At 36.1% G+C, this 22,260-nt stretch overlaps 1 protein-coding gene across 1 annotated transcript; it reads right to left on the bottom strand.

Moving 5' to 3' along the window:
• Positions 1-1,015: 1,015 nt before the first annotated feature.
• On the bottom strand, positions 1,016-14,164 carry LOC119775683 (ATP-sensitive inward rectifier potassium channel 12-like). Its single transcript, XM_038273744.1, has 3 exons — positions 13,928-14,164; positions 9,296-9,435; positions 1,016-6,694 (listed from the first exon to the last, which is right to left on the bottom strand). The coding sequence occupies exons 2-3, from the start codon at positions 9,325-9,327 to the stop codon at positions 5,080-5,082; spliced, it is 1,647 nt and encodes a 548-aa protein (XP_038129672.1). The 5' UTR covers positions 9,328-9,435; positions 13,928-14,164; the 3' UTR covers positions 1,016-5,079.
• Positions 14,165-22,260: the final 8,096 nt, after the last annotated feature.

The following is a 22,260-nucleotide window of genomic DNA, read 5'->3' as shown; positions in this document are numbered from 1 at the left end:
GTCTCCTCTTAGGTTGTCTTCCTTAATGCAGTAATTTGTTTACATTCACTACATGATTGCCCTCTAGCTTCCTGTACTTCTTCCTTATACATTTATATCCTAATCTTTTCTCACCTTCCTTCCATATTTCCTTGCTTTTTGTACCACCTGTTCTTCTTTCCTTTGTGTATTTCCTTATTTCTTCTCCTTTTCAAACCCCACTTCTCTCTTTTCTAGGGGGAGTGGCGGCCTAGTGGTTAGGGCATTGCCCTTGGAATCCTGAGGTTGCGAGTTTGAGCCCCACTCCCACAGACTGCTCCCTGGGTGCCGTACAATGGCAGCCCACTGCTCCCCAAGGGGATGAGTTAAATGCAGAACGTTCATTTTGTTGCTCTGTACTTACAGTGTAATGACAATACAAAAAAAGCCGGAAAAAACTGGAAGCTTTTGTTGTGTCCCTCCTTCCTTTCCTTGTCTCCTTCCTTGTTTCCTCTTCATTCTTGTATCCTCCTATGCTTCTGTCTGCCGTCCCCAGTGTCCATCTATCCTTTTGTCCTACTTCTCTCTCCCTCTAACTTGTTTCCTTCTTTGCTACTTTGCTTCATTTTTTCCTCCCAATTTGCTCTTGTTTTAGATTACATATTTTAAATATTTTCAGCAGTTTATATAAATGGAAGGTTGGCTCTCATATTTGTCATATTTTCAGGTTTTTACAGTAAATGCAAAGGAATGGGAGACAGAGACCGTTCAGTTTGGAATTTTTAGTTTATCGTTGTCTTTAATGCTATTTTGTACTTTTTCTGAAACCACTTTTGAATTTCTGTTCAGCTTTGATATTCTTCTTTGAACGAACCACACATAGAATTTAGTATAAAAACACTTCATCATTCAGCTGACTACAGAGACATCTGTTGGTTAAAGATGGTTACAGCAAACTGTGAATGTGGTTCACACAGATCAAACATATTTCTAATTATAAGATTAAAAAAGAACAAAGATATGATATTAAATAGATATTTATTTACAATACCAAAGGTGAACAAAGAAAATAAAGTGCTTTGAACAGGAGGTTTTTCTAAAACTAATATATATATATTCTTTTAGTAAGGAAAACAATTTGCTCGGGGCTCTTTTTTACAGTTAAATATGATGTTGCAGAAAAATAAATGATATCCTTTTGATAATGCTGCATTTTCTGTGTAGATGCCAAGCATTAAACATATATAGTAGCTTATATTATATTTTGTGCTATATATTCTTTTACTTGTCCAATCAATAAAAAGGAATAGCCCTATAGCTAAACATGGTGAACATGTCAAAGACAACAAAACACAAATACAACATAGTTCACTGACCGTACAGATGATTGATTGAATTAGGTCTTAGTTACTATACATCACAGAGTGCCTTTTTTTTCCTGTCATTTGTAAAAACAAAGAAGAGGTATTTTATTTTCACTAGCAATGCAACTTTCAGTTTATAGAAAAATGGTTTTGCCTCCGACATTTTATCTGTATTTTGGACTAAAATTTTAGACATCTTTAAAAAGAAATTAACAGAATACTAAAAGGAAAAATCATAGTTACAAAGTTGAAAAAGAAGAAAATACATATTTTCAGATCACAAATTATTTTGTGCAGCAGCATTATATTTGATGGCTCCCTGCATAAACATAATAAAATCACTGACCAGTGACTGGACTTTTATTTCCTTGCATGTTAACTATTCTTTGGAGTATTTATTAGTGTGCTTTGGGTCATTATATAATAACCTCATCTAGCTGTTTTAGATAATTTGCTTTTATAGATAATCTCACACATTTACTCCAGAATATTGGTGGGTATTATATAATGGTGAGCTGATAAGGTGCAGCTGCTGCAAACAATTCCCTTACCATGACTCTTACGTCTCTATGCTTCACAGTTTATGTAATTTTTTTTTATCCCCCCTTGTTTTGCCAGATACTTGGTGTCAAAATGATTCAGTTTACCGTCATGTAATAAAGATGATTCAAAGAGTTCTGTCCCTTTTATGGGATGTTCTAACTTTTTCATCCAACAGTTCCACTTAAATTTGTTTTTTTTTTCAAGTATTGTTGTAGTTTAGTTTTCATTTGGGGAAAAAAGAAAGACCCAAAATTAAAGATTTGGTTTTCTATTCTTTCTTTTATTTAACAATCACATCCTGTTAAAGTAGGATTAACACCTCCGTGTTTGGTAATTTATTTACATTTGAAATATATTTGGTTTTTGTTTAAAGTTTACAGAGCCAACAAGCATTCCTGCACCACATGTATGAATTTCTGATGCTTAGCAAGTAATCTGTTTGCAAACAGTTTGCATAAACGTCCTAAACTCAGATTTAGATCTTATTTTAGTATCTAAACCTCTCCATATGCTGTCCCTTTAAAAGGGTTGCAGTAATGTAATATGATCCATCATACAATCATTGTACCAAAACAGTCCAAAGCACTTTCCGTTACATTCAATGAATCTTGCATTGATTCCCTCTGTGCAAATCCAGCGACATGTTGAACATGTCCAATGACGGCACAAGCAGCCTTTATCCCTTTTGTTCCTCTTTACGGCATCCTTTCGCCTATCTGCCATCACAGACACCAAGTACACTTAAACTGTGATGTTCTCTCCATTTTCCAAAAATGGGATCAGAGGAGCTCCATCTTTTACTCCCAAACTACAGACCTTTGGCAAACAGCAACAGCAGACATACAAGTAAAAGCCACTTCTCATCATAGGCCAGACTTTTACTAGAGATAATGCAGAACAACTGTAACTATTAGATATCAAGGAAGTAATCATGTAAAAAACACAATAATTTGATTACTTCCAATTATAAAATCTAATTTTGTTTCAATATAGAATCTAAAATCTATGTTACTTTTTTAAAAATCAATCTAAAAGTCAATTCCACCTCTAAACATTTGAAATGTGGAGTCTCTCTTTAGTGGAAAAAAAACTGTCTTAGGTGTAAAATTGATGGGTTTTTTTTACTTTGTGTGAAGCACTGTGGAGCATTTATGATCAGTCTGTAGCTTCCAGACAGCAGCCAGACCATTCTCAATTTGTATAATTGGGTATAAATATGGAGCCATGTTTCTTATGTGATTCTAAAATAATACTGTTGGTACTTAGGCTATCTCCAGAGATATTTAGAAAGACATTTTGGAGTTTAAGAAGGTATTTGCAAAAGTAAATACATTTTTGTCTGAGAAACATGTATCTAATTTGTTCAAGCTAACAGCTACACTAGCTTATTTAAAATAAATGCCTATCTTAACTAAAATCTGACCCAACCCAGGAAAACTTATTTTAAATATTCGTACGCATAATCAACTTTCCTCAAAACAGCTGTTTACATTCCTGTCTTTTTGTCAAATAAGCAGGAGTTACTCTGATAATTGGGGACACTACTGATAAACATCAGTGCAATGACTAGCTGACTCCACAAAGAGTTGTTTTCCAACAATTCTCCCTCTACAGCCTCTTTCCCATTGAAAATACGTGTGTTTTTCAAACATGGGTTGACCCGCTAACAATCAGCATTTGGCCTACTTCCCATTGGCAAAAAAAGTTGGGTCAAACTCCTAGCTGGCAAGCTGCATGACAGGTGATATCATCACATAGCGTTAGCTTTGATGATGTCACCACTGCGACAGAAATCAGGAGAGTAAACAATGAAGAGCCACATGTAAGAAAGCCAAGGTGTAGTAAGTGTGCATAATTGTTTTGCTTTTTTATCTGTAAAAATCCCTCTTACTAGTGCTGCACCATGTTTAATGAATGTAAATAGATTTGTTTCGGTTTGTTAGATCAAAAACGGCTAGCGCAGTGTGTTGACGTACGTACATTGTGTTCAATGGAATCATGTAAATTAGCAGGGCAATCCGGCTGTAGTGTTCCCACCGCATACTGATCAGAGCCGAGCCGATTTTAACACGGGTCACTCGCCGAGTCGTTTAACTCGGTTGGAGAAGGGTAAGTGAGCTGTTGCTACTGTCACTGAAAACTGATTGTTCCCGGGTTTAAATAAGTTTTTCGGCCAATGGGAAAGGGGTATATATCATCTGATGCTAACAGATATCCATCTATATTACTTTCCTTTTTACTTTTATAATGTCCGTTTTCTGTCTTGTGACTAAACTACTTTAAAGTCACAGCAAATCTGATCCTAAACAAAATTATTCAAAATAGGAAAATTTGTGTTGGAGATTTGCAAAAAATACCTAAATATAATATCCAATGTTTATCCAATGTTTTGTTTCTTGTATTGTTTCAGCTATCTAATCTCTAAATGTGTCAGTTTGACTGTAACCTCAAAATATCTGTTTTTAATGTCTGTTTTTTTTAACTTAGCTCACTGTGTTTGCTGTTGACTTTATGTTAGATGGTGACTATTCATAATTACTCCACAGCCCCCTAATTATAAGAAGAAATGGCTGCTTTAAGAAACACAAAAAAGAGCATTTGCTAGATTTGGAGATTTCCCTTAAAATGGTCAAGTTACCACTGTCAGTTTAAACAAATATAAACTGACAATGTTAAGCTGGTTCCATCAAAAGACTTGCAATTATCACAATTACTCCAAACTACTAACAACATCAGTTACAAGTTTTCCATCCTTTGTTCAAACATTATATCCTAAATCTTGAAGATGTAAGCTTTTCATAAAAGACATTTTTTAACAACTTTCCACTAAAATCTTAAAATTGCTTTCTATAGAAACAAAGTATTTCATACAAAGATCTTCCTGACCCATGCAAAATATACGCACATTTTCAAACATCCTTCTTTCTTGGTTTAACATTATTGTGCTTTCATTGGGTTAGGAACTCACAAATAAATGAAGCCAAAAGTCTGTAGGAGATATTTTTTTTCCACCACATTTGGAATCGGTCTCCTTGGTCACTATGGTACTCCAAGCAGTGCAATCTTGGGAAAAATACTGTATAGTTCCAACATTTTGACATAATAAGTGGAAATACAATAAAATCAATACAAAAGAACACACTGGAAAGGCAAAATGAGTTTCAGCTCTAGCACGTGTGACTGTAAGCTGACTTTCTAACCCCAGCTCCACTTTTCAGGCTTCTTGGTCACTCTTATAGGTGACTGGATCAAGGGGAATTGCAGTCTGTAGGATGTCAAACTCCATTTGGTTATTGTCCATGTCCAGAACACACATAACATTGTGACTGCCTGAGGTTATGGTTGCTGTGTCATGAAACATACTTTGAAAGTCAACAGAAGTCCTCCTCTCCTCTGCCCTGTCCTTCCCTACCATCTGTGTAGAGTCAAATATGTCTTCCTCCTCATCCTCTGCACAGCTCAGTGCTACTTCATTCTCATAACAGAAGGCGGTCAGAGACCTTGGGATCAAGTCTTGTGTAGATCTATGGGCTGATGCAGGAGATGCAGCAGAGGATGCTCGGCTCGCAGCTTCGTCGAGCTCTTTCGCGCTGAGATGGGGTGTTGATGGGACCTCGTAGGTATTGTGGAAGCGGGCATAGTCCACCTTGTAGCGGTCCCGATCCTCGTAGATCACTGGCTCAAACCTGTGACCCCAGAAGATTTCCCTGGAAAGGTAGGAGCTCCGGAACTGTGTAGTCATGGCTGTGGCCTCCACCATCCCCTCCAAGATGACAACAACCTCAAAGTCATCTGCTTCCAGATCTGCTCGACTTAAATTGTACAAAGGGCTATCTTTGTCTATCTCATGAATTATAACCAGTGGCGACACTAAAAACAATCGGTCTGTACCTTCATCATAGCCCACATTTAGGTCCATTTGTTCCAGAGGGATGAACTCTCCTTCAGCAGTGACATATGATCGTATGAGCTGTGCACGGACATGGGCTTCTACAATATGGCTCCTCCGCAGGTTGCCCACCCTCCACATGAGGCACAGTTTGCCGTCACGTAAAGAAATGACAGCATTTTTGGAGAAAATCAGGGTCTGATTCCTCTTCTTTGGCCGCGCCATCTTAGCCATGATGGTTCCAATCATGAAGGAGTCAATGATGCAACCAACAATAGACTGAATGACCACTGTCAACACAGCCAGAGGACACTCCTCAGTAACACAGCGCCAGCCGTAGCCAATAGTAGTCTGGGTCTCCATAGAGAAGAGGAGCGCCCCGACAAAGCCCTGGACATGCAGTATGCAGGGCATCTTTTGTTTCTGCCCCCCAGCTGACAGCCCAGAGGACGCTTCATGCATCCCTGCCACCACCTCGTTAGCTTTCTGTTTAGGGGGTTCCTCGAAGTCTCCATGTGCAAGTGCGACACTGTAAAAGATTAACCCAAATATCAGCCATGAGATGAGGAAGCTGGTGCAGAACAGAAGTAGTAGATATCGCCAACTGCTGTCCACGCAGGTGGTGAAGATGTCTGCGAGGTAGCGCTGACTCCGGTCCTCCATGTTTGTGAATACTACATTGCATTGTCCGTTCTTCTTCACAAAACGGCTTCGGACTTGGTTGGAGCCCCTTGTCAGGGCCTTCCCGTTGTAGCTGTTCATACCTCTCTGTCCACTATTGCCAGGCACAACAGCAGGGGCTCCAGGCCTCCTTCTGCTGTCCTCTCTTTCTGTGTCTATCTGCTTCTTGACTTTGGTAGAACTGTTACCGTTGTTGAGGGCTAAACTAGAAATCTTCTGCAGCTCCTCCTCTGGTATGACGTCTGACACGATGCTGTACCTGGGAAATGGCAGGATTAAGGTTAAACCTTTAATACATATTGATAAAAAACATAGCAATAGTGATAAAAAGCTAAAATACACCAAGCACCTGCATGGATTTCAAATTAATTTGAGGTCATTAAGGACACATTTGAGAGTTTTTTCATGAGGGTCAAAGAAATAAAAGAGGAGTTTGGATTTATTGTAGGTTTTCTCTTATCCACACATGATCAAATATGGCCACTATATCGAACACAAATGTCTTTTTACTTGTTAACACACAAAAAAGCAACCATTGATGGCGATTCAAACTTACATGGTGAGGATAATTCACTGTTCAAAACAAACGTCAAAATGGGAAGGGTATTCAGGTGACTGTTAACATGGGATTACAGGTTGTACCAGACAGGTGGATCTACTGGGATGTTTAGTAACAGCCATCTCTAAGGCTTACAAAAATTGGAACACAATTCGGGCACAACATTTAATGGTCAAAATTGAGTAGTTTGGTGAAAAGCAGTGAAAAAAGTATAAGGAGAAGGAGGGACTCAACATGGGGGTCATTTTAAAAGATCAGACACCCACCTTAAATGTTTGAGGTAATATGAAGCTTTCAAAACTAATAACGCTGTACAAGCATGGTGGTGGCAGCATGTTGCCACACGGTCTGCCTGAGATAGTAATACTTTGCACAAGTTGCTAACTGCCTGCTGAATGTTTCTAAGGGAAGATATTTGTAACTTAATCCCACATACAAAAAATACCTCTTTGATCCCAACAGAATAAAATTTGTCATGATTCTGTAGACAGAAAGGATCTACTATGACTTTGCCAAATTCCACTTTGTTTTATATATAAGGAAACTGAGAAGACAGGCCTTTATAGTATAAAAAAGTTTTCAGGTTAAAAAAAAAGCAATAAAATACATATCCGAAACCCGGTTTAAGACTGAAACACCAACATATGGACAACAGATGTGCATTGGAGAAGATATTTTAACAATGCAAACACACACAAGATGAACATGAAAGAAGAATTTTAAGAATAATTTGAAAAATGGATTTCGTATAAAACAAAAATAAGGCGTAAGCAGGCCGGAAACTCCCAGAGGCTATGTTGTTTGTCTTTAAATTTCACATTATATTAACTGTATTTTATTCATTTATTTATTTATTTTTTTGTATGTTTGTTTTTTTTTTTTTTTTTTTTTTTTTTTTTATCATTTTTGGGGTTCCCATATTCCCTTTTTTTAAATTTCAAATTGCATATAAACGATGAATAAAAAGCTAACATCTAGCGCCCCCTAGTGGCACCCACTATGAAAAGCACTGTGCCAGAAGACATTCAAAATGTCACAGGGAGTTTTATCTTAATATTTGAGTCTGTAAGTATAGTTGGACCCTGGAGGGGACTAGAGAAAATCCCCTATTGATAGATATTTTTCATTATATCTTACCTGAAAACCTTAAAGCTGTAATGGCCATATGATAATTTCATTTAAAAAAGTTTCAAAAACATCATTAAAGGCCTGGAACTGATATGGAAACTATTTATTATTGTAATGCATGTGAATATTTCTCCCACAGTGTATATACTGCAGATTAATGTCTGTATCTAAACTTCCATATCATTGCACCTTCAGAAATTACTTGAAATGGAATTTTGCTAAAATTAGTTGAAAGACTTTCTGATATTTGGCTTCTTGATTTGAATGATCAGGACTGCAAAAAATAGTAAACAATTAAGGCAAACACTTTTTCTTGTGATCCCTTGCTTCAGTCTCAGGGCATACAGAGAATCGGAGCCCTCTCATAGCAACATATAAGTGGGAACTTGCTGCACGTCACTCAGTTAAATGAAGCGATCAAGAATTTCTTCATCTCTCGCTCAGAAATAATCTAGTCAGATTTTCTAAATTACAGTTGAACATAATGGCTCATCCAAAGTAACCTGTCTCTCCTGGAGGGATTACCTGCAGGGAAGGTGAGTTCAGTTTAGCAATCTGAGCAGGATTTCTGTCATCAGATTATAGGATTAGATTTGAAACAGTGTCAGTCTGACAGCCTATTTTGAGAGTGCGGCATGTTTATGTAATTTTAGTATGCAGGTAGATTGTAAAAATCCCAGTTAACCATACATATACCCACGGATACACAACTGATGTGATTGAGAGATGCTCCTTTTTATGCACGACTAATGAATAGGTACAAACATGGATGGACAGATGGCCACTCAGATGTCTCACTCACACAGAAATAAAAAACGAGAACTGCACATCCGTAGAATATTTTTAGCTGAGTTACGCTGACCCACAGACTAAACCTTTTTGTTAACATTATGAAGCTGGTTCAGATGAGTAACTGCTGTAGATTTCTGCCTGCCTACATGCAGGGCAGTGTAGGGTGGCCTTGGCCTTTCTGAAGATCTTCTTGCTGTAAATACCCCTGAGCTGGGGGCTGACTCACCCCAGCAAGCCATATTAACACGCACTGTATATTTTCACAGTGGGATGTGAGCCCGTCACAACTACAGTGCAGGGGTTTATGAAAACTAGCAACAACCTTTAATCAGTCAAACAAATCTTTAAAACAGAAGCGGTTTCAGGAAGGAAATCACCCACCTGTTGGATCTTGTTCCCATGGCACCTGTCATTGCTGTGAACGGGCCTCCTTGGGACGACAGACTGCGCCGGGCCCCCAGACATTAGCTCTCCATGACTGAGAAGGTGCATCTGAAGAGCCACCAAAAAGTTTCGGGAACCTAAGCAAAAGCAATAGATTAGAATTACAGGAACAGCTTTGTAACTGGCATTGGGGATTTTCTGTGTCAAGGTTGCAAGACAGGTTTAGACTCAATCAGCTTAGTTGCAATGAATTTGTTGTTTTTATTATTCTGCTCCAAATTACAAATGAAAATATATTCAAACACTACATCTTAAAAGAGTGTGTTTTTATTTATATTTTACTATATAAAGTTTTATGAATTAGAAAACAATGGTAAAACCTAAAGAAAGCAAACAAAGATGTCCTGTTGTCTGGTTTTAATGCATGGCTTGATCTTGTGGGTTTAACACTGGCTGCATTTTAATCAGTGAAATAAATATCTGAGTTTGGATTTGTTTTGATCCAATCATGTAAAATATTATGTGCAAAACTATGTAGACCTGCTTAAGCTTCTCTTCAATAGATAAAGACTGGATTATCTCATCACATTGTATTATTTGACTCTGCGGGACGTCTCTCTGTGGTTTGTTAAATGACGTATTATTGCTGGACGTGTACTTTTAATATTCTTCCATCAAATCCGGGTAATTTTGTTTTTAGATTTAAAAAAAAACTTAAATACAACTTACAGAGCCTTGCAAGCATGTTGCAGACCGCCCCTTTTTACATATATTTTTATACTGCAAATAAACATTTATATAGGAGTGATGACCAACCAGACCAATGCAAAAGGCACATAATGCTTCCAGCTTTTTTTTTTTTTTTTTTTTTGTAGCTGTAATAAAAGGAAACATGATTAACTGCTTTATTTTCCTTACAAATAAAAAACTGGAACCTCTGGTACACAAACACACTTTAGAACAACCTTTTGCTTTGGTTCAAGATGCAGAAGTCACGCAGCAGTTTATCGGTTTCTAAAGGCTTCAAGTTTTGTCCTTTTTCCTTCTATAAAAGTACAGAATGGAAACTAGCATGAAATTTCAAGCCTTTTCTCAGATTGTTGATATGATTCGGCCCATTTCACACCGAATTGTGTTTTGATCCAAACTCCTTTTTTCAATCGTCATCCTGTAGAAAGTGAGGCTTCATTAAAATTTCTATTTTTTTTAAACCTTAAATATTTGGGGAGTTTTCCAACCCTGCCCTGTTTTTAGCTCCATCTATCGTCCAACACAATCAGACCAACTTCTCTGTTCCTGCTAAAGAGTCCCACAACATCATGCTACCATATCTTTGTTTCACTGTAAGCACAAAACAACTCTTTTAACGATGGCTTTCTTCCCTCCGCTCTTTCATTAACGCCTCCAACTTCATCAATAGATTGCCTGCTTTTCTGATTATTGCTGTCAGGGCACACAGCATCATCTTTACTGGAGATCAAGTCCACATGAATGGACTTAGCAACTAATTAACTTCTGAGTTATTTGGTTGCACAGGGCCTTTGATTTTTATTCTTTATTTTCCGTCCAGTTAGAATATGCACTAATCCGTGTTAATTTACACATAAACCCCCACGAAATACATAAAAGTTTGTAGTTTTAACATGACAAATGGGGAATATTCAAAGGCCAATATACTGCTTTGACAATAAAGACCAATGTGGGACTACATCTGACACAACACAACAGCTGCACAAAGATAGGTGCTGGGAAGACCCGTTCTACCTCGGCCCAGAACGGCAGGAACAGAATCTAAAATACCACCCCTGCCCTCACCTCTGGCCTCTTCCCATCAGGTACATCAGGAACTCTAAACTGGCATTGTATTAAATAGTTACACCAAGTAATATTGTTTTTTTCAGTGTATTTCTATATTATACTCTCTATCCTTTTTTGAACATTTGAACAGATTGATAAAGATGTTGCTGTAAACCAAATGTCACAAAATTATTATATATTATTATTTGATGATATAATGGGAATAATTACAGCAAATATTTGAATGCTTTAACAATCATTGTTCAATCAAGTGTTTTCTGGAACATAATCAGCCTTTTTAACTTACTCTTCTGTTTTGGTTTCAATTTTAATAGATAGCAGGATTATAGAATAGTGCAATGTGGTTTTGTGGATAAAAATAATTCTCAAAAGCTTCATGATTATGACATCTCTGTTCTCAACACCTTATAATGTGGGCATCTTTTTGTTTGTCACACAAACCACCTTTCCATTTTTTCTAGGCATATTTTGTCAACACCGACACATTAACAGAAAATCAAAGTTGATATTTGCCTTTTGTGAATTTCAATAGAAAAAATAAAAACAATTCAAACAAGGAATGTATTCACAACAAAACATCCTCTAAATAGAGTCTTTAAATGAAGGATGACTACAGGTTTAAATTAGTAACTGTTTGCAAGGCAAAAACTTTTTACGTTTTATGTTTTTTTCCACACATACAGATCATGAATCTACCTGATTTGTTAAAGGAAGTAGAGATCAGGTAGCGATCTGTCATCTATAAAGCAGTAAAAAGTTTAATTTGCAGGCTTTCTCATAAACAAAGAGGTGGCACAGATGAGATGTGGGTAATATAAGCCAATTAATGGTCATCAGGTAAATCTGTGTTGCTTTTCTAAAGCTGGTTCCCTCAAGAGAGACAAAGAAGTTGGTTTTAAAGTAGCGGTGGTGGGGGGTTGCATACAATATTAAGAGCTCTCATGAGTCTTAGGAGTTAGAGATGGGAAGAGAGAGTGTGGGCAGGAGGGGCAGCAACACAACACCTACAATTCATTTTGAAAATATTTAAATGGGTTATGATGAGTAAAAAAACAGATTGAGAAGAACATTTAGTCTGAGCTACAAACATTGGAGTCATAGAGCTTTTTTCTCATGCTTTTGTCTGTTTTTTCTGCCCCAAATGAATAGACCAAAATATCACTGTACCTCAAAGATTGTGTAATGAGGCAGCTTTTGCAGCTGCATTGATGGCAGGAAGAAGGAACAGAGGAGGCAACACATTTAAACAGGCAAACTTCCACACAGACATGGACAATCAGATTCTTACATCTTAACTGGACTGTTTCATCATATTTGTGCAGGCTTGTCCAAAGTTTGTCCTCGACTGCCGCTGTCCTGTAGGTTTTAGAGGTTTCCCTTCTTCGGTAGAGCGGATTTCCATTGTTAGCTCAACAGGCTTTTGCTGAACTGCATCAGTCAGAATCAGCTGTGATGAAGCTGAGAAGCACTGGAAACCTGTAGAACAGCAGCCCTCGAGGGCCAGCTTTGGACATGCCTGTATTAGAGTCATTGACTAACGAATTTGTTCAACCATTGTAAACATGATCAGCTCCACTCCACACATATAGGCACATTTAAGATAATCCTGCATCTTTAACACTGTTTATTTAACCCCTGTTTAAGGGAAAGAAACATAGAACCACATTTACATTAAATATTTATTTGGCTTTTTTTCTAAAAACAGACAAAAGCAGAACAATTCTTAGTGCCAAAAGTTGAAATCTGTTCCACGATGTGGAGAGCAGCTTTTTCTTTCCCAGGTAGGGCATTGCTAGATGGCTTTTAGAGAAGCAATTATGCAAAGTAGTCTTTAGGCTGGTCATTAAAAGGAGGAAATTAAGTTACTGCCTGGTAAAAGGTTTTCATAATTACCTGACGCATTCAGGAGGGAGTAATAGAGCAAAGTTTCCTGGATAGTTTTAAATAGAAACTACCGTTATATCTGCCTTGCAGTTGCAACCTTTTATTTGTATTGCAATTCATAATATGGCAATGTTCTAATATTTAGTGAAATGGCTCCACAACTGTTCTCTGCTCTTGTATTATGTAAAAATCTTCATGGAAAATTCAGAATTTTTGTTTTTGTTCACGACTCAACCTACAGGGGAGAGCTCAGCCAAAGAGAGACTAATTCCCACGCTATCCTGATCCCAGACGTCCTCCGTTTTGGCTTTATTTTATATAACTTTATTTTTACTCTGCTCTATTGAATTACAGCAGAAGGTCAAACACAATAAATAATAATAAATAATCAGGATTATGTGAAAATGATAAAAATAAGAACATGGATATTTTTCCAGTACTAGTTCAGTGAGAAACCATAACACATCTTCGTTTTGAGGACTTCTCACATAATTAATTTTCGTTTAATTTTAGCCCTTTTAAGGATTAATGAGGGGAAAAAAACATTTAGAGAAGAAAAGTTATTTGTTTTTGCATTTTCTAGCTTTTGAAGAGGAATCAAACACTGAGGTTACAGGCGCTGGGGTCTTTCTGATTTGATCAAGCATGAATGAAAACCTTTCAGACCCACACAGTTAGTCCTCCAAATAAACTTAATGCTGAGCGTCTCTTTCTGCTTATAAACTGACCCTGGATCAAGTGAAACATGCAGATGACAGAAGTGTCCATGATAGCTGAGATACCAGTTACCTGATTTGATGCGTAGTTTGATTAGTTTTCTGACAGTTTGTGCACTTTCTAACGACTAAATTTGCTGAAAATAAACCAACATGTGCATCTTCTGATTACTCAAAAAAAAGCTGTGAATTCATCAAAAACTGTACTTACCCTGCTGTTTGGTGGTTGTTGTCTTGCTTGGGTACGATGTATATTCCTTTGATAGACCTTCACTCTTTAAATCCCATATTCTTCATTATGCAAACCTTTCTATTCCTCTGGTCCTTCTTTTTTTTCTTCTTTTAATTTCACCATCATTTCTTAGTTATCATTTCTATCCTAGTTGTTTCTCTTTTAATCCTTTTCTGTCCTGCTTTGCCTTCTTCACTGATTATAATCCTACTCTACTGTGCGGACTCATAGAACAGACTGAAAGTGCTGTGTCAATCTCTCCTCTGCAGAGGATGTTGGGAGGAGGAAAGGAGACTATTAGTAGCTGCCTCGCTGTCTAAGCATCCATGTTTAACACACTTATTGGCTAATATATATATTTGAAATACTGGTTTTAAAACAAGAGTAAAACTCTATTTTTAACCTTAATTGACAAGTGTCACTGTATCACTTTTAATTATTCCTCTAAAATAAACAACAGGAGCTTTTTTTAGAGTCTGAACTTTGCTTTTTGAGATAACTTTCATGCTGACCAACATTTATTTACAAACGCATGACTCTTTGCTTCGCTCAAAAATTGTAGATTTAAGAAAAAATTTAAGTTATATGTCTTCTGATCTTTATAAATAAGGTTATCGCTGAAATGTGCTATGACCTTGCCAAATCTTGACCACTTAGACTATCAAGGAAATAATTTAAAAAGTATCAAATACGTTGAACTGTGGGGAAAAAAATAAAAGCTGGACGATAGCTTAAGTTTGTCCTGCATTTTTAGGCAGAGGAGCAGTAAGGGAAGCTCAAAAAGCTCTCTAACCCAAAAACCCTATAACTACAGGAAAGATTGGCTGCCTGGCGTCATCAGGTCTCCATGACAACCATGTATTTCAAGGATTTTGTACTAAAAGCCCCAATACATGTAGAGGGCTCCTTACGTAGGAGTTAATCCTGTTTTAGCAGACAGAGTTTACTCTGACTCAACTTTAAGATTTAACAGAAACAATTTCAGATAAAGGGATTTAGCTCTGAAACACCCTGATTTAAATTGTACACATGCAACAGAAAAATCTTTGAATGGCATGTTTTAATGTTGTTGCATTGTAAATAAAGTTGCAAGTCTTAAAGTGTAAATTTCTACCAGCTTTTCACATCTAGAGACTAAATTTCTCCTTTGTAAAATAGCTCAAGCTTGGTGAGAATGGATTGTCAGCATTTGTGCACATCAGTAGCTAACTAAATTTAAGATTACCAAGAGTTCTAGGCGTGCCTTCATTTAAAAAGGGATAAAGGCTGGCACAACTGCAGCTCACAACTCAGGTGGGGGAACCTGTAGACAAGGAAACTTCTAAAAACAAAATCTCCTTCTTTTGAAAAAACGGGAAGAGGAAAGTCACTGTCAAAATCAATATGTATAAAGTCCAATTAGCACTTTTCCATAATCCTTATAAAGGCAGTGACCATGTCAAAGTTGTTGCTCTGGCCAGATAATACCAACATATAAACGGTTCTGTGTTGCATTGAAATTGTTCTTCTCAGTGTTTAATGAGGCAGTTTGATCTATTACATGCTGCTATTATATCTATAAACTGCTATTATTATTAAAAATGTGGAATAAAACATGTTAATGTTTCCTGCAAATCTTCGCACCTCTCTGGAGAAAGAGTTAAAGCTAAAAAAAGAAAGTCTAAATGTCTGACAGGCGATAATCTAAACAACTGGGTGCTTCCTTGCACATTAGAAGATATGATAGGCTGTCATTTCCACAGTCCATCTTACAAGGAGAATACATCCAGCTAGGCAGACTCACCACAGTATGAGGTGTGTATGTATTAATAGCTTCTAATCAGGCCTGGGTGTCAGATTAGTTCCCATAACCTTTTGCTCACACTTATTATGATAGCCTTCCCATGGCTCAGCTCTGTCTCGGGGATGTCCTCTACATCTCTGCTCTCTGTCTGCAGCCTGGCCTTTATTGTCCATGAAAAACACGCCATGATTCTTGATGAAGATGTAAAAAAATCTATGTAATTGTTCTTCGCATCCTGATTCTTCTCTTGTTCTGGGATGTTTTATTTTTCATTTAACATAAAGAAAAAAGCTACTATACAGGGCCTGATCTTCAAGAGGAAAGAGCCCCTCTGCTGTAGTGTCTTAACCCCCCCCAGCTGGGATGATATATAAGATTATAAGTTAGCATGTATGTAAGAATATGTTAAATAACAGTATACTGTATTTTCACTCAAATGACAGCAGATGGAAAAAACAGTTTTTGATTGGAGAGCAAATTGAAGCTTAGTTTTACTGAAGACTTTTTGACACCTTTCCCAGGAGTGCATTTAAAGTCTGTTTTGTGTTTTTTTTTACCCAGATGACTGAAAATTTACACAATTAACCAATAAGCCTTCAGTAAAAAGAAGGAACTGTGCCTTTTAATGGCACATATTTTTTTTTAAAACAAGCTTGTTTTGATTAAGTAAAGTCACCAACAATGAATGGAGTAGCCAGAAATGTTATTCAACTAAGAATCCAATGCTGTAAAACTTCTCCTAATGTGCATTTCTTCAATAACTTCTTAAAGTAAATGCAACTAGTTACTACCAACCTCTGCCAATAAACTGTTTTAGAAATAAGTGGTGAGAGGGATTGCCTTTAAGTCAATGAGTCGATGCAATTAACTGGTTTTCCTTAGATAGAAAACTTTTAATTAATTTTATTGTATGATCTGGTTGAATTAGAAAGTGCCTTGAGATGACATGTGTTGTGAACTGGTCCTATATAAATAAACTGAATTTAATTGAAACAGTGAGGATTAGGAAAATGGGAAGTTGGGAACTTTTTTTAGAGCTTTTACTTCAACTGTTTGTTTCATGCATCATAACCTTCCTTTATGGGCTACTCTGTCTTTTAACAATAATAGAAATAGGGGGGAAATTAATTTGAAAATAATATATCAAACATACAATTAACGTTGTTCAATGTTTTTTATAGAAATCTTTGTAGATGATAAACAGAAAAGAAGATCCCAGTATTGAGAGGGAGTCAGTAATAAAGATATTAAGATCCTTATTTCTTAGCTATATTACAATAAAAAAAAACCTTATTGTTCTCTGCAAACCCACATAATAAGGAGATTTAAACTCTGTATTTCACCCATTGCTCACATCTTAGAGAAAATTTTGGCAAAAACAAACAACCAAAAAACCTCATTTTGTTAGAGAAAACACAAAGAATGTGGATTCTGTTGTTGTTTTTATCAGCACTCCACATGTAGGCTGGATTTTTTACAGAGCATTTTTAGAGTGAGATTTTTTTAGCATAATAAATACAAATCCATTCCTGAAGTGAGGACATATTTACAGCATCCATGCACTGTATATATTTTAATGTCATGAAGAGAACCTTTCCCTAATCTTCTAAAGTTTTTTTTTTTTTTTTTAACACAATAATTTGGAATTAAAGACTTTTTTCATTTATTTTCTGCCTAGTTATTGTTGATGACAATGTAGAACACTGCTGTTGTTCACACCAGAATTAGGATATTAGCTAAAAACTAATCAGGTCTTTGGACTTCCCTTTGAGCATGGAAGTTAGAAAAGCCAAATACGGCGTTGGGTTTTCCAAGATGAAAGAAAGGGCAAAATGGTAATTAAAAAACAGCAATAACAGAGAATTTAAAACAAAGAAACCTACTGAAAATAAAAGCATGCTGTAAACTTACAGGAGGTCTTTGGCATATTTTCAGTTACGGTAAAGATGACTGGTTTTTCCAAGAGGCTTTATGCCTTAATTTCTGTCTAAAACTGCCTTGGGTTTTAGCACAGTCGTTATCTTTTGACATATTAGCATAGTTTTAGCATGGAAAGTATGTATATTGTTGTTGTACAAAGGGGATGGAAATACTTTTTCAGATAACCAAAGGAAGGTTACACAAAAGTAAGTAAAATGTCCTTCAGCAGATATTCCAGTGGTCTATCTGCACTAAAACTAAAAGCAGTTTTTAAAAAAGATCAGTCTCCCTTGGTGTACCTTTGTCAAGGAATGACAGATATTATATTACTGCAGCATATTAAGCAGTACGTTCTAGCAGGTGCCTAAGAATACAATCAGCCATATGGAGAGAAATATCAGCTGTGCTGCTGCCATCAACACCTTTGTTAATAGATGTTGGAGATCAGCCTGTTTTCCAATGTAGTCCTGTTTCTCTAACTGTGACTGGCTGGATGTGCTCTCTTCATCCTCTGACATGGGAGCTGGCTTGGAGCTCGTCTGCCTGGCTGTGTGTTTCTTGGACGGGGCCGCCTTTTACAGCTGCTTTTTGTATCTCTGCTTCTGTCTTCTTGAACCCCAGTCGGCCTCAACAGATGGCCGCTCACAATGAGCCTGGTTCTGCTGGAGGTTTCTTCCTGTTAAAAGGGAGTTCTTCCTCTCCACTGTCACTACAGGCATGATTAGTGTGAGGGATTGCCTTCGAGTCAATGAGTCGATGCAATCAACTGGTTTTTCTTAGATAGAAAACTTTGAATCAATTTGACTGTATGATCTGGTGAACTGTAAGGTGCCTTGAGATGACGTGTTGTGAATTGGCGCTATATAAATAAACTGAATTGAAATAAAATAAGTTAAACAATGTTTAAATATCACATTGACTGCACAATGAGGTTTTTGAGACATTGAGGTAAAACAACAGAGCTAAATTATATTTGATCTTAAATTTGATGTTATAAAGGCTTTAATCTATCAGTAGTGTAACATTTGTGATCTTTTATGATACAAAAATCCTTTCCTTTGCTTTGAAGCGTCTCGTATGGAGCAGCAGGAAGCTTGCAGCACAAAGGGAGCATTGTTGGTTAAAGGTCTTTATTGAATCCCAAACCACTCCCTAACAGCTAACACTTAAATATCTATTTTTAGCCTAATTTGGATTAATAACACATTAGTCCAGGTGGAATAGAGAGTAGATTTAAATCTCGGGCTATAATGGGGTTGGGAAAAAATGGGGATCTTTATAATACAGAGAGAGAACTTTTTAAATTTACAAAAAAATAACAAAAAAAAAACAGGGAAATTAAAACACTTTAATAAATGTTTACAGCTGAGGAATTGGATTTGTTTGGTTTTATTAGGACTCAACATAATTGACTGAAACAAATATATTAAAGGAATAGTACACCCAAAACATGATTAGCCTTCATTTTCTACTCACCCCCATGCTGAACAACACTCTGGAGTACTTTTTTGATATCTCAAATGCATCTGGAGATCTGGAAGGCTTCTTGCTGTCTGCTGACATTCAAATAATGGAGGTCTATGGCGCCCGAGGCAGAAAGGTCCATAAAAGTCCACAAAAAACGTGTCAATATTCCTCCATACTGCTCGTCCAATGTATTCCAAGTGTCCTGAGTGGGTAGCGTCCATAATTTACTCGAAACGAAGTCATTTAGAATGTTTTTAGAGCATAAACAGTAGTGTATAGGATTTCCTGAAAGCGCGCACATGCGCGTTCATGACGCTACGGAAGCCGGCAGACCAAACCAGCGCATTCAGCTCGGCAAAGAACTCATGCTCTTCTAATCATGTTTTGGGTGTACTATTCCTTTAAGTCCTGAGAAAATTAACAAATTAAATAGAAGTGTTTTGTAATAAACGTGAAATTGAGAAAGCTACAGTCTATCTACGTATACAAATCCACAAAAATACAAAACCTACACCAAGAAATTAAATTAGGTATTCAAAATATTTTTAAAATCCATATTCCTTTAACTCCAGACATTTTTCACATTCAATCAACACATTTAATCAACAAATATTTAATTTAGTCATATCATTAGCAACAAGGAGTAATAGCCCGTTTATAAAAATATTCTAAATGACCAAAGGTAATAAATTAGCTCTCAGAGATATCTTCCATCCTCCTTCTAAAACATGAAGAACATTCATTCTATCAAAGCTTTTCATTTTGTGCAAAGAACAATTTCACACATACAACGAGTAGTCATTAATAATGTTTAACACTAATATAAACTGATTTCCTAAAGTAGGTTGAAATAAACTGAAAAGACAGGTGAGGTAAGTTATATGAGTTAGTAGTTATTTTAGGTGTGAGGCATGCAAATGGTTTGTTGTTTTGGAATTGTTCTACAGTGGGAAAACCAAATAAAATGTGAAAACAAAGAACGTCTGACTTTGATTTATTTTATGTACGTATCTTTAATAAATCAGGATCAGGTTTGTCATAAGTAGAATTCTTGAACTGAATATTTGTTTTCAACTTATTGACCAAATTGTTAAAAATCTCACTTTAATGGCTTCATATAAGATTAGATTTTTCCATTACTTTACTTCAAGATTCTCTATGTACAGAAACTATTTGAAGCCAAGGGACATGAAGAAATTAATTTCAGTATATCTATGAATCTTTACAGAAAAACAAAACAATCAGCAGATTGCTTTAATTTAGCAACAGTGAAAAAAGAAAAGAGGGATTTCCCAACAGCCGAAGGAAGGTGGCAAAAAAATGGATTCCAAGTTCAGTGTGAAATCTTTAAAGAGAGACTTTGCAGATATAATTTACAGCTGAAAGATGCAGGCGAATATTAACTAAAACATGAACAATGCTCCCGGCTTATTTGCTATTGTCGACTCTCCTATTTCTGAGGCCGATGAACACACAGTATTAGAAAAGCAGTGTACATCACTGTCATCTCCAGCAGGGGCGGATTTAGGAAGTTTGGGGCCCGAGGCAAAGGCAGGCATGGGACCCTCTGAATTGAGAAGACAAGACATAAAACAGACCCATTATACAGGTACAGAAATTTTAGTAGAAAAGACATACATTACTTGTTCTACGTTTTGCCACTCAATAAGACTATTTTCACTTATCTCCTTCCATTGTTTCCAAAAAGGTGACGGCAAAAGTAACTAACACAGTCTTTTTTTTCACAGTAGTCAAGCCATGATCTGCTTATCTGTTCTCCATTTTTCATATAGATTAAATAATAGCTGCATGAATTATGACAGCAGACAATATAGAGGAGAGCAGGAGGCGGGGTTACCCTGTTTTTTTTTTTTTTTATGGTTTGCTGCTGTCTGTTTGGACCTTTCTGAAGGGGGGGGTGTATTCTGATGACATGACTGGTTGGATATAATCTGCAATTTTTTATGACTATCTATGACTTGCAATGATAAAGTTAAATCTAATCTATTTCCAGTTAAGATTGTAGCTACACTGTTAAACAGGCTGAAAGTTGTAACTTACAATAAAGAGTTGTTGCTAAATTCTGTAAAAACAGACGTTTTTGCATTAAGTGTTTCACTTTAAGTTCCTCATTCGTTTCGTTGCTATGACTGCATGATACATCACGTTTATTTTTATCCATAAGATAACAAACCAATATGACACAAAGCAAAAACATCTGTAGTTTTCTTTTTTTTTGATGAATTGACAAAATGTTTGCAAACTTAAGGGTCCAAAAGTACCAAGAGTTCTATTTTTATTAAATTAAGATGATCAGCTTTTTACTAAAATGTTTTTAATCTCATTCTTTCAATTATATATATATATATATATATATATATATATATATATATATATATATATATATATATATATATATATATATATATATATATATATATATATATATATATATATATATATATATATATATATATATATATATATATATATATATATATATATATATATATATATCTTTACAGGAAGGTGAAGATATCTTATTATTAAAGATTAATATAAGGGTCATCAGTTAAAATGCCTCTCTGCTGCACTCTGTTGGTCAAAGAGCAAACGTGCAGTTTAGGAAGCAGCATTATTCACAACAGATATTGATGAAAATTGGCCATTGCTAATTTAAAGTGGAGTTCCATGTCAAATAAAAAAACAACATAAATATGTTGCCTAGAAGTTAGAAGCAGGCAATTGAAAAAAACACAAAATAAAATCATATTAAAACCCTGTCTTTTTAAAAAGAGCTCCTCTGAGTAACTCCCCTAAAATCACATTTAAACTTGATGAACCTGGAACAAAATTCAGAACAAAAATCATTGTCCAAATGACTTAATTAGTTATTTTCATCAGACACATGAGCTGCTTTAAAGAGCTCTGATAGCTCAGTGTGAAAAACAGCCAATCCCAGGCTGTTCTCTACATCCAGTCTATTTTTCTGCCTCGTCTCGGTTAACTCAGACATGTAAGAAAAATGTACTTTTTGGTTGATAAAAACTTGTTTAATTTTTCTATTGGGTCCTCACAAACAAAAATCATTCCCCATTTTATTTTACAACCAATTAAATAAAATATTTTCATGGACCCCTTC

This window comes from Cyprinodon tularosa, unplaced genomic scaffold (genome assembly GCF_016077235.1).
Source record: "Cyprinodon tularosa strain WSP-4 unplaced genomic scaffold, ASM1607723v1 ctg89, whole genome shotgun sequence".
NCBI classification, from domain to species: Eukaryota; Metazoa; Chordata; class Actinopteri; order Cyprinodontiformes; family Cyprinodontidae; genus Cyprinodon; species Cyprinodon tularosa.
This window is presented reverse-complemented; position numbering and strand designations above follow the sequence as displayed.

Bases quoted from the DNA above. Each gene is read 5' to 3' on its own strand.
- LOC119775683 (XM_038273744.1), bottom strand. From the start codon at position 9,327: ATGACAGGTGCCATGGGAACAAGATCCAACAG. The intron at 6,695-9,295 runs GTGGGTGATTTC...GCCATTTCCCAG, and splicing joins ATGGGAACAAGATCCAACAG to GTACAGCATCGTGTCAGACG.